General features: G+C 50.0%; 1 protein-coding gene across 1 annotated transcript in view; it reads right to left on the bottom strand.

Annotated features, from left to right (window-relative positions):
- The window catches only part of EIF5B (eukaryotic translation initiation factor 5B), a 66058-nt gene that overhangs the window by 4730 nt on the left and 49305 nt on the right, over positions 1-12023 (bottom strand). The window contains exon 18 of the mRNA XM_067563552.1: positions 9986-10117. Within this exon, the coding sequence (XP_067419653.1) occupies positions 9986-10117 (132 nt within the window). The remainder of the gene's footprint in view (positions 1-9985; positions 10118-12023) is intronic.

Below are 12023 nucleotides of genomic sequence, written 5' to 3'. Positions count from 1 at the left end.
GCAACACCGCCCCAACCCTCCTCAGTTCCTTTTCACCAGCCACAGCTTATTGTGATCTTTCCCTCACACTTGTCTTCACAACTTTTTGCTTTTTCTTTTGTACGTAGTTATAGCTAGTACCCTTAATTAGTCAGTAAGAATAAGCAGGTTGGTAGCTTCGCCCAGTGGGATGCCCTCACCGGGTTTAAAAATTGCCCTTTGGGTGGGGCAGCTATCCCCAGTAATGATCCCCACACCAGATGTTTATTTTGTATTGGGGAAAGGCACTTTAAAGAAAGCTGCTCTATTTGCAAGTCCTTTAAAAAGAGGACATAGGTAGCTAGACTTAGGATTCAAACAGCACCTTCTCAAGCTGGCAATGAGGCCTGCCTCAATGCTGAGGACTGCTGTGGGGAATCAGGCCCCTCAAAGAGCACTGCAGTCAGTATGGATTGGTGCGTCTAGACTGAGCTTGGATTACTCACCCAGAAGGAAAAAGGGATGCTCCCCTGCAACAGGACCCCACAGAAAAAGAACCCACAGAATAGACCGGGGCTGCTCCAGAGGTCAGGGAGATCATCTGCTCCATCTAAGAGAAGTACTGACCAGTATGAAGGACAGAGCAGGGACCATCAACATGATCACCGGTGTGGAGGTGGGATCAGGCTGAATCTGTACTACTGACCCCAGTACCACCTTGGGGCTGTCCTTGGAGACTGGTACCCTGAAAAAAGATGACAGTACTGTCCGTTTCCACTCCGACTGCATGTCAGGCAGCAGATTTGCTGTGCCTGTCTGTCCCTGCTTATTTATGATCATCCAACTGCAGTAGCATTATTTGCTGCGTCCTCAGCTCACCCAGGTTTGGTGGCAAACTTATTACAGTGGCCAACACCATGGCCACATCAGCGTTTACCCACAGTGCAGAGGTGTTGTCAACTTCCTGCTTGGCACTGAGTGGGTCATTGTCATGGATAGAATCCTTGGTACCGATGCTGACTACGCCGCCGCCTGCATCTGCTAGCCCGGGACCAGCTTCATTTTCAGTACCGATGCCTCTTTTGGGGCCTTGTCTGAGTTCAGAGCTGGTACCAGTATTCAAAGAGCCATCAACTGTTCCTTTGGTAACAATAGCACTGTGGATGGTGCTTGATAGCTCAGTCAAGAATGGCCCCATTGCCATCAAGATATTTGGAGGGATCCTCACATTTGATCTCAGAGACATCTCCCGCCCCTTCCCCATCTCGGTCTCAAAGGTTGTTGAGACGCCGCGGGAGTCATAGCTGGGATTGATGCTGTTCCCACAGCAGAGACAAAAGGACCCTGGCCTAGTTCTAACTTTCCACCAATGCTCTATCCTTATGTGCAGAGGCCTCCCTGGGAAGTTCCTTGTTCAGTAAAGTCCTAGTCTGCTCACTCTAGAATGACAACACTTGTACCTCCAGTAGGCTCACCGCCAGAACCACCTGTCTTGAAGCCGCCAGCACAGGAAACTTCCTCTGCATTAAGACATCCTGAATTTTTGGGACAGTATGATGTCATTCCTCAAAGGATTCCACGGGCCTCAGCTACCTCGTCCTCCTGATAACCAGATTATGCAGTGGTACCTGAGTCCACATCTGTAGTCCCAGAGGATTGCAAATTGCTCAGATGCTTGGTGTCAACCTTAGGTATCAGGCCAAGTTTGTGCAGGAAGACACCCATAAGCTGGGTGGGTATCTTCCAGCTATCGTCTGTTGCCCTCCCTATAAATGAAGCAATATTAGAGCCTGCTAAATCCGGGCACAGCAAAGCACACTGACAAGAGATGCTATGTCCAGTGCAGGACTTTGAATCCTATTTCACCTATCCAGCTCCAAATTCTTTGGTTGTGACAGCAGCCAAGGAGTGAGCGAGACAGTGAAGACATACATCTATGCCTCAAGGAAAAAAAAAAAAAGAGTCCAAAAGGCTAGATTTGATGGGGAGTGAAAGATCTGACTTCCTCCTTGCAGATGCATATTGCAAACCCTCAGACTATCATCAAAATACGATTTTGTGAACTGGGATATCATCTCCAAATTTGTGGACAAGTTACCAGGATCCTCCAGGGAGGCGTTCAAGGTCTTTCTTATGAAAGGCTGTTTAATGGCCAAAACATCCTTACAATCACAGTCCTGGATATAGCACATGCTTCATCCAGGCTCATGGCTTCAGCTGTAACAATGAGAAGAATCTCATGATTACAAAACTCTGGCATAGCATCTAAGATCCAGCAAAGCATATAATGGACTTGCCATTTGATGGTTGACTCCTAACCTCGGAGAAAACTGATGAGACGTTATATTCTTTCCAAGACTCCTGGGCCACCCTATGCTCATTGGGAAATAATACACCAGGCCACAAAGAGATGGCATTTTAGGAAACAACAGCAGCAGCACCATCGTCCTTGGAGATATTTCCATCAGCCCTCCTACACTGCAAGGCAGCAAGATTGCCCCAGAAAGGGACATAAATAACAGAGGAGGAAACCTTCTGGGTCTACTTTTAGTCAAACGGCCTGTCCTCTTCCTTCTTCAGCAAGACAGTCGGTTTGACCTCAGTTGTCAAGGACACATCTATGCCTCATCACTGTGGAATCAGGTTACGCCATGCATTTGCTAGCCATTCTCCCCTCCCATTCCATCCTCCATTTCTGTTACAGCAGATACAAACCTTGGGTACTCAAGGGGCTATAAAGGAGGTTCCTCATCACTTTTGCCAAAAGGGTTTTACTTCTGGTACTTCCAGATCCCCAAATCCAAGGGAGAAACGATACCTATCCTCAATCTCTGTGCTCTCAGCAAACACAAACACAGCATGGACATGAGATTCCACATTGTTACCGTAACTACTATGCTCCCCACTCTGAATCACGACTGCTTTGCTGCTCCCAATCTCCAGGACACTTATTTTCACATGGCGATCTTCCCAGGCCACAGGAAGTTCCTCAGATTCCTCATCATCGGCCATCACTACCAGTACACAGTTCTCCCCTTCAGACTGTTCCAAGTGATTAACTACTTGCATTACCATAGCTTATGAAGTGGCTTAGATGATGCCTGCATAGTCATTGCAGGCTCATTCAACAAGAGCTCAGGGCTGCATTTCTTAGCAATGTTTCAATAGTATAAATCTGCAAGGCTGCAATATAGTCTTCTGTGCATACTTTTGCTAGACATCATGTTATCACCAAGGCATTAAGATCAGATGCAAAACTTGGGGAAGGTAATTCTGCACTGTTTAAAAAGACTCCAAGCCTACCTCTCACTGGAATTTCCTGTGACTCACCTGAGTGGAATACATGTCCACAACCATTAGAAGAAGAAAAGATGGTTACTTACCTGAATCATAACTGCTGTTCTTTGAAATGTGGGTGCAGTCACGTATCCCACAGCGAACCCTTCAATACTCTGCATTAGAGTCTCCAGCCGAGGATTTTGGTTCAAAGTAACTGAGGGGAATTGGGACAGTGCCCTTATATAGCCATGGGAAGGAGTCTGAGGGGAGGGGAGCGAGCATTGCCCCTATGGGTATTGTTAAGCAAAATTTTCCAGCTTTAGTGCACTGGGCATACACACTTCTGAGTGAAATACATGTCTGTACCCACATCTTGAAGAACAAGTACAATACAGGTAAGTAACTGTCTTTTCTTTAATTGCAATCTGTAAGCACTGCTCTCTCCTTCCCAATACAGCAACAGTCTCTGCTGTTAAGACTGATGAAGCGCTGGTCAGTCCATATAAGCAGAATGTAATCAGCAACTACCTATAGCGTCTCCTGTAGCGTAAATAAATGAAGCTGCTCCTTTCAGATCAGCCACAGAAGCAAACTCCTAAAATCATGATCAGCAGATACCTTAAAAACCTTTGCAATACTATGTACTGAGCAAACAAATTACATGTTACATAAAACAGACTAGCATGCAGACTTCACTATCTCCAGAGCAAAATGCCCACTTCTGCCTACTCTTCCCACAATATCAAACATGCAGTCCAGTTCCTTGACAGACAATCTTTCGGTCCCTGTAATATTGGTAAATGGTCAGATGGTCACTGTATGGAAGATTTTCTATATACACACACATGGCAGTCATAATTTTATGACTTTAAGGAATATGACTTTAATATTAGTTTAAAAACAAATGTTAAGTGGACAGTTCTGGAAGTTGCATGATTAAATCACTGAGGCAGTCAATACTTACCAGTAACTGATGTTCTTCGAGATGTGTTGCTCATGTCCATTCCATTACAGGGGAGTGCACGCCACTGTGCACGGTTCCCGGACCTTTTTTCCCCTTAGCAGTTCCCGTAGAGCCGGCTCTAGTGCCCCCTGGAGTCCCGTGCACATGCCACAGTATGAGAGGCACTGCCAGCCCTACGCCCCCTCAGTCGCTTCTTTCTGCCAACTCTGGCAGCGGAGATACGGGGTGGGTTGTGGAATGGACATGAGCAACACATCTCGAAGAACATCAGTTACTGGTAAGTAACCTTGTTTCCTTCTTCGAGTGATTGCTCATGTCCATTCCACTATAGGTGACTAACAAGCAGTACCTTGAAGGTGGGTCGGAGTTACCGGTGAGCTACCCTCAGCACCGTTCTGCCGAATCCCATGTCCTCTCTCGCCTGCTGGACGATGGCGTAGTGGGACGTGAAGGTATGCACTGATGACCAGGTGGAAGCTTTGCAGATGTCTCCAGGAAGGCTGCAGATGAGGCTTGAGCTCTGGTGGAGTGCACTGTGATGGTTTCCGGAAGCGGCACCTTCGCATGCTCGTAGCAGAACTTGATGCATGATGTAATCCACAAGGAGATGCCATCTCCTCTCCTCCTTCGAACCGTGCGGTTTGGGAAAAAACACGGGGAGAAAAATATCTGGATTACAGTGAAATTGGGAAACCACCTTGGGCAGGAAGGCTGGATGCGGCCTCAACTGCGCCTTATCCTTATAGAATACTGTATAAGGGGGCTCCGAGGTCAAGGCTCTAATCTCAGAGACCCTCCTATCTAAGGTAATGGCCACCAGGAAGGCTACCTTCCATGAAAGCATGAGTAGCGGGCATGAAGCCATGGATTCAAAGGGGGGCCCCCATGAGTCTCGAAGACCAGGTTGAGATCCCAGGGAGGCACCCTGTCACGGACTTGTGGATAAAGCCTCTCCACCCTTTTGAGGAACCTGACCTACCTGGGATGGCAGAACAGTGATCTCCCTTCTAGTGGCTGACGGAAGGCCAAAATGGCCACCAGGTGAACCTTCAGCGATGCCAGCGCCAGACCCTGGAGCTTTAACAGGCAGTTACTCCAGGATCGCCTGTATAGAAGAGAGGCTGGGCGGAATACTCCGGGACTCTGCCCAAGAGGTAAACCGTTTCCACTTAGCCTGATACACGACCTGTGTGGAAGGTTTCCTGCTACCTGGACCTGCATCGAGCAGGCTCTCTCTCCCTCCGTCAGCCACAGAGCCTCCAGGCCGTGAGGTGCAGGGAGTCCAGGTCTGGGTGCAACAGGCAACCATGGTCCTGGGATAGGAGGTCGTGGCACATCGGGAGCTCCAGGGGTGGGGCAATCGAGAGGTCCAGCAACATGCTGAACCAGTGCTGTCTCAGCCAGGCCGGAGCGATGAATATAATGTTCGCCCTGTCCCTCTTTATTTTCAGCAGGACCTTGGGTAGGAGCAGAATGAGCAGAAATGTGTACATGAGGGTCCCCGTCCAGTCGATGAGGAACGTGTCGGAAATCAACCCAGTCTCGCGACCTCGGAGCAAGCAGAACCTCAGACACTTCGTGTCCCAGGCCAACGCAAATAGGTCCAGTTGGGGAACTCACCACTTCTGGAAGATCATAGCCACCACCTCTAGGTACAACGACCAGTCGTGGCAGGGTAGAAATGACCTGCTGAGGTGATCCGCCTTGTCTTTCCTCACTCCCGGGAGGTAAGAAGCAGTCAAGTGGAAATCGTGTGTCATGACAAAGTCCCACAGTCGGATAGCTTCCTTGCAGAGGGATGAGGAGTGCACTCCCCCCTGCCTGTTTATGTAAAACATGGCTGCGGTGTTGTCCGTCAGCACCTGCACTGCTCTGCCTGTCAGGAATTGGAGGAACACCTTGCACGCTAGGCAAATGGCTCTCAGCTCCTTCACATTGATGTGCAGGCACCTCTCCTCCCCCCGACCAGAGCCCCTGAGTGCCTAGGTTGGCGTTGATGGGGGCTCCCCATCCTACCTCCGAGGCATCGGAAATTAGGGTGACTGATGGGACCAGTTCCCTGAACGGAACACTCTTGATCACTGCCCTGGGAGTCTGCCACCAGTTTAGGGAGGCTAAGACGGGCGGGGGAACTGTGACCACCTAGTCCAATGGGTGTCTGCTCTGAACATATACCGAGGCCAACCATGTCTGAAGTGGTCTGAGCCTCAGGCGAACTAGTCTCACTACATACGTGCAGGCAGCCAGGTGGCCTAACAGCTGTAGGTAGTGCCTGGCTATTGTCGTGGGGCATCGGTGCAGCTGGGAGATGACAGAGACCATCTACTCAAAACGTGGCTGAGGCAGGAAGGCCCTGGCCTGGGAAGCGTCTAAGGTGGCCCCAATGAATTCTATGCATTGCACTGGGGTTAGTGTGAACTTCTGCTCATTTATGAGCAGTCCCAGCCTGCTGCATGTGGAGCAAGTGAGAGTCATGCACTTGGGACCTGGACCTGCCCCATATCAGCCAATCATCCAGGTAAGGAAAAATTTGCAAACCCTTTCATCTCAGGTGGGCTGCCACTACTGCCATGCTCTTGGTGAACACCCTTGGAGCTGAAGATAGGCCAAGGAGTAGGGCTGTAAACTGGTAGTCCTTCAGACTGGTAGTCCTTCAGACTGTGCAGCTTCGCATTGGTCTGGTCGGAGAATAGGACCGACCCATCAAAGGGGAGGTCCTGAATAGACTGCTGCACCTCCTGGGACAGGCCCAGGATTGCAGCCATGAGCACCTTCACATGCAAATGGTGGAGGCTATGGCCCTGCCCGCCGAATCAGCAGCGTCACAGGATGTCTGGAGCGCTGCCCTAGCCACCGTGTTTCCTTCCTCCATGATGGTGTTAAAGTCTGTGGCCTGGTCCTGGGGCAGGGCCTCAGTGAACCACCTGAGGGAGTCCCACAGGTTGAAATTGTATCTGCCCAGGAGGCCTGATGGTTGGCAATCCTGAAGTGCAGGCTTGCCGTGGAATAAACCTTTCTTCCAAATGAATCCAGCTTCTTATTGTCTTTGTTCTTGGGAGTGGACCCTGGCTGACCTTGCCTGCCTTGCTGGTTAGCCACACCTACCACCAGGGTTCCCAGGGTGGGGTGAGTGAACAAATACTCAAACCCTTCGACCGGGACAGAATACTTTTTCTCGGTCACCTTCGACTTAGGGGTGACCGAGGAAAGGGTTTCCACAGGGCCTTTACAATTTTAAGGACACTTTCATGGACTGGGAGGGCCACTCTCACTGAGGCAGCCACCGCCAGCACATTAAAGAGGCTATACTCGGCCCCTTCTATCTCCTTCACCTCCAGCCCCAAGTTGGAGACCACCCTCTTGAGCAGCTCCTGGTGAGCCCTGAAATCCTCCAGTGGCGTTGAGTGGTCCCAGGAGACTGCCTCATCCGGTGAGGAGGAAGAGGACTGCCAAGGCGTGTCCTGCAGGTGTGCCCCCTCCTGGTGAAGGGTTGCACTCGTTGAGGGTCCCTCCATGGGGTCCGACTCCTCGTCCAAGGAGTGGTGTTTATGGGCCTTCTCCTGTGCCAGAGGCACAGACTACATCCCCGATGACAGGATGGATTGGAGCCCCAGCCCCATCTGGATAGCCCATTGGGCCAATAAAGCCATTGTTGCGGCCACTGACCCTGGGGCCAACCCGGGGCTGACTGCGCCACAGGCTGTGACGCTTTGTGGGGGCGTCGGCTTTCCCGATGAGTGTCCCCCGGGGAGACCCCGAGTCACTGGACTGGCGGTGCCATGCACGTCCTCAGTCCCAAGCGCCTTGCAGTCCTGCAGACCCCTTCAGTGACCGAGGTCGGTGCCGCTCCAAACTCCTCAGTGACGAGCCGGACTCCGGTGACCAGATTCTGCATCGTGGACTGCGCGGTGCTGGATCCTCCGATGGCAACCGGGTTCTGCACCGCCTCGGTGCAGGCGAACTTCTCGGTGCCGGGGATCTGGAATGGGAGCTGTCCGAGCACTGCCTGGCAGACCTCGACTGGTGCTGCCTCTTGGCATGCGCTGCCTCCGGTGCCGGGGATGGATGTTGATGCCGAGGGAGACTCCGCATCCTGTGTCGAAGCAGGTTGGCTCGACAATGCTGATCTGGAGCGACTGCTGGGGGAGCATCTCTGCTCTACACCCGGAGGCCGTCTGGCGGGAGATCTTCCTCCCCACACCGGGGATCTCCACTGCCATTCAGGGGGACTCAACGTGTGTTTTCCCCCATGACACCGGCCCCTTCTCCCTCAGCAGAGGGGGAGTGGAGGTGGTGTAGGCAGGGCCTACAAGGCTCTTGTCGCCTGAAAAGCCTCCAGTGTCAATGACATCAGCAGGGGCACTCTCCCACTCCCAGGAGTCGGGGGAGGCTCCCTGACCAGAGATGACTCAATGGGCCCAGTCCAGTGCATCTCCATGCTCGACCCTGCCCATACCAATGGCACAGGGGAGTATCCGCATTCCACGCACTGCTTCTTCCTCTTCGGTGCCGGCGATGTTGCACGGTGCCGAGTTGGGGCCAGTGTAGACGGTGTGCTCTGCACCGAGGTCACGCTCGGTGCTGAGGTGGAGAGGGCTGGCTCGGACACCGGGTGGAGCGCTGCCTCCATCAGCAGAGCTTTCAACTGGATTTCTCGGTCCTTTTGGGTCCTCAATTTAAAAGCCCTGCAGATCTTACATTTTTCTTTTCTGTGCGCTTCCCCCAAGCACTTACAACAGTGGTCATGGGGGTCGCTGAGCGGGAAGGCCTTCCCACAGGAGGCACACAGCTTGAATCCCGGTGACCAGGGCATAGCCCGGCCGCTCTAAGTCCCTGCAGGGACTTGCCTTATCTCTAACTACTCTAAACACACTTAACAACTACTTAACTAACTAAAACTAACTTAGAACAAGCAAGCAAGCTCAAACAAGGGGAATAGTACTTGCTGCGAGGAAGGCTAGTTCCAGCAACTGTCATGGGTGGAAAAAAGGAACTGAGGGGGCGTAGGGCCGGCAGCGCCTCATATACGGCAGCATGTGCACGGGGACCCAGGGGGCACCGGAGCCGGCCCTACAGGATCTGCTAAGGGGAAAAATGTTCCGAGAACCATGCACAGAGGCATGCACACACCTATAGTGGAATAGACATAAGCAAGCACTTGAAGAAGAAAGTGAATTTTTGATCCAGACAACTAAAGGCAGTTTATCCAGAACTGCGGTACATCTATATTAGCACAAGCATACGGAACAATTAAACATGCATAGGAAAAGTCCTCATTAAGTTTCTGTTGTGTAGTCGTTCCTGACATATGCTGAAGACAGTTCTGTAAAAATCAACTATTCTGACCTCACTAATTTAAAGAACAACTATATTTTGGGCTAATCACTAATTTTAATAAAATAGATCTAGATTACTACAGGTCCCAAAGGAGTAATTTTACATACAAACTGGACTACTGGATAGTTTGGTTTTTAACAACTTAATCTCACAATCATAGACTCCAGTAAACTAATTTGCTACCTAGTAATAAGTGCGTCATGGAAACACTAACAAATCTCACTACACTAGAGTTACAGGTTACAGTGTTAACACAAAACCATCACGCATTATGAAACTGTTTTAGATACAACCAAAATGACGAAGCTTCTGCATGCTGAAGTTTCAACATTTTAACAGATTAAAAATTCCTGTTAAAGATTTTCATTCTATTAGTTTTAATCATTCAGTGGCTTTGGTGTTACTTGGCATTCCATTCTAGTGCATACTGGAATTGTATATGTTCACCTTAAGAACTGGGATCTCATCCTCTTTATGAGCCACAAGCAGGGGCAAACCAGCCAATGTTTTCTCCAAGTCTTTCCCAAGAATCTTCACACCCTGAGCTGCAATAACTTCTTTGTGTTTTTCATACTGGTTCTGAAAAGGAAAGAAAAATATTCATTTAAGAGTTCATGTGGATGATCTTTAGCAGCACACAGTAGGAGTTTAGCTACTCAGCACAGATCATCCTCTTTTCTCATGTTACCAATACAGAGACAGTCAGAGGCCTAATTTTATGGTTGCACCTACCAGCAAACAAGGATGCAGAGAATCAGACAATCAAACCCTGTAGCCAAAGGTGGCTCAGTCTTTTTCAATTCCTCCAGATTTTCTTTGCCTCCAGTTCCCTGAAGCAGGGACTGTGTGCCTCAGTCTGCGTGCCCAGCTGCTCTCTCCTTAATTTTTCCTCTTGCTTCTCTTTTAAGCGCAGAACTAATGAAAAGGCCCAAGAGAGAAGAAAAAGGAATCCCAGAAAGAGCACACAGAAAACAGAGCAGCAGAGAGAGAGTCTACCAGCAAGTCCCCTGCTTCCGGCACAGATTCAGTCTTATGGGAGATGCAGCAGACAGCACTCTACAAAGAGTCTACAAGGCTTTGAGGCTTAGCTGCCTCTGGACTCACCCCATCTCTACTCCGCATGGCTGGAGCATAGGGAGCCCTTCCTAATGGTGTGTTCCTGTCAGGAACACACCATTAGCTCCCCCCTCTCATCTTCCTGAAGCTCCAGCACCATTCCTCCATAGCCTAGGGAAATCTTGCAGTCCCCGCTCCTATACTGGCCCTACCTACAGCAAGGCAATTCCACAGTCTCAGCTTAAAGTGACCATCAAGTCAGTGTCAGGACCCATTACTTCTACCTTCCCTGGAGATTCCAGTACAGCTCCCTAGCCCTACAAACACACCATCCTTTCAAGCCCTCTGGAGCCCCCCAAATTCATCTCCTGTCTCAAGGATGATGATGTTTCTCTAGGGAATCCTAACCTGCTAAAGGACCCCATTTCTCATTGGACACCCAGGAAGTGAGAAGCACTTAAAGGAGTCTAGACTCTCGGTAAGATTCAAGCTCCTTAAGTGCATTCTGAAAATGGGACATAGGCAAAATTTTATCCTTGAATACATGGGAGCATGTGGGCAGATGTGCCTTCAATTCACACCCCCACAGTAAGCAGGTACCCAGCAACTGCAGATGAATCAAACAGGACCTTGCCCTGAGAATGACAAAAAGAGGAGCCTTTGTGTCCAGTCGCCTGCCCTTACAGACTCACAGCAGTACCACTGGGCACCAAGGACTGGAAAACTGACCTAGCATTTCATAGGGCCACCAAGAGAACTGTTTTAGCCATCTGCATTACCACTCAATCTGCCTGTGTGTCCAGGTGAATCTGGATAAGGTGCCTGATCTCCCTACTAGAACTGGACAAAAAGGCCCTATTAGTGTTCTCAGATTCCACTCAGGCCCCTTCCTTCTTCTACACCACCATTTTCAATGCAGCCAGAACTGGATGGTTGCCACAATGGGGCATCACCAAGCAACAGAAAATGGAATGCCAAGGTGTGTGTTAAAATCCAGATTTACCAACTTGCCCTATTATAGTGTCCAACTCTGTGAAGCCACCAAAGTTCACAGAGCCCTGCAAGGTTGCGCTTCCTCAACAAAAGAAAGGATGGTCCTAGTCTTAAACCTCTGGACTGGGACTCAATCATTTCTCACATTAGAATCCAGATCTCATGATCTGTGTTACGCAGAGAGGCACGGTCACAATGGTTCCTCTGGCCTTAGGTCTACGAAATGCTCCAGACTCTTACTGTCTTCATTTCAAGTAGGGTAACAGAGAAAAGCTCCTCTGCTCCTTTCCAGGTTCTAGTTTCTTCTCTTCCTCATCTCATAAATCAGCCTTTCACTTCTTTGGCTCTCCTCCACCTTTCAGAACAACTCAGAAGACAAGATTCTAACCTCCGTGTCTTCTCCCTAACTACACAATCCTATTGAGATCAGGCTGGC

The sequence above is a fragment of the Emydura macquarii genome, unplaced genomic scaffold, assembly GCF_026122565.2.
Source record: "Emydura macquarii macquarii isolate MOO-44397 ecotype Brisbane River unplaced genomic scaffold, CSIRO-AGI_Emac_v2 contig_2531, whole genome shotgun sequence".
NCBI lineage: Eukaryota > Metazoa > Chordata > Testudines > Chelidae > Emydura > Emydura macquarii.
The sequence above is the reverse complement of the archived record's forward strand: the minus strand, read 5'-3'. Positions and strand labels throughout refer to the sequence as shown.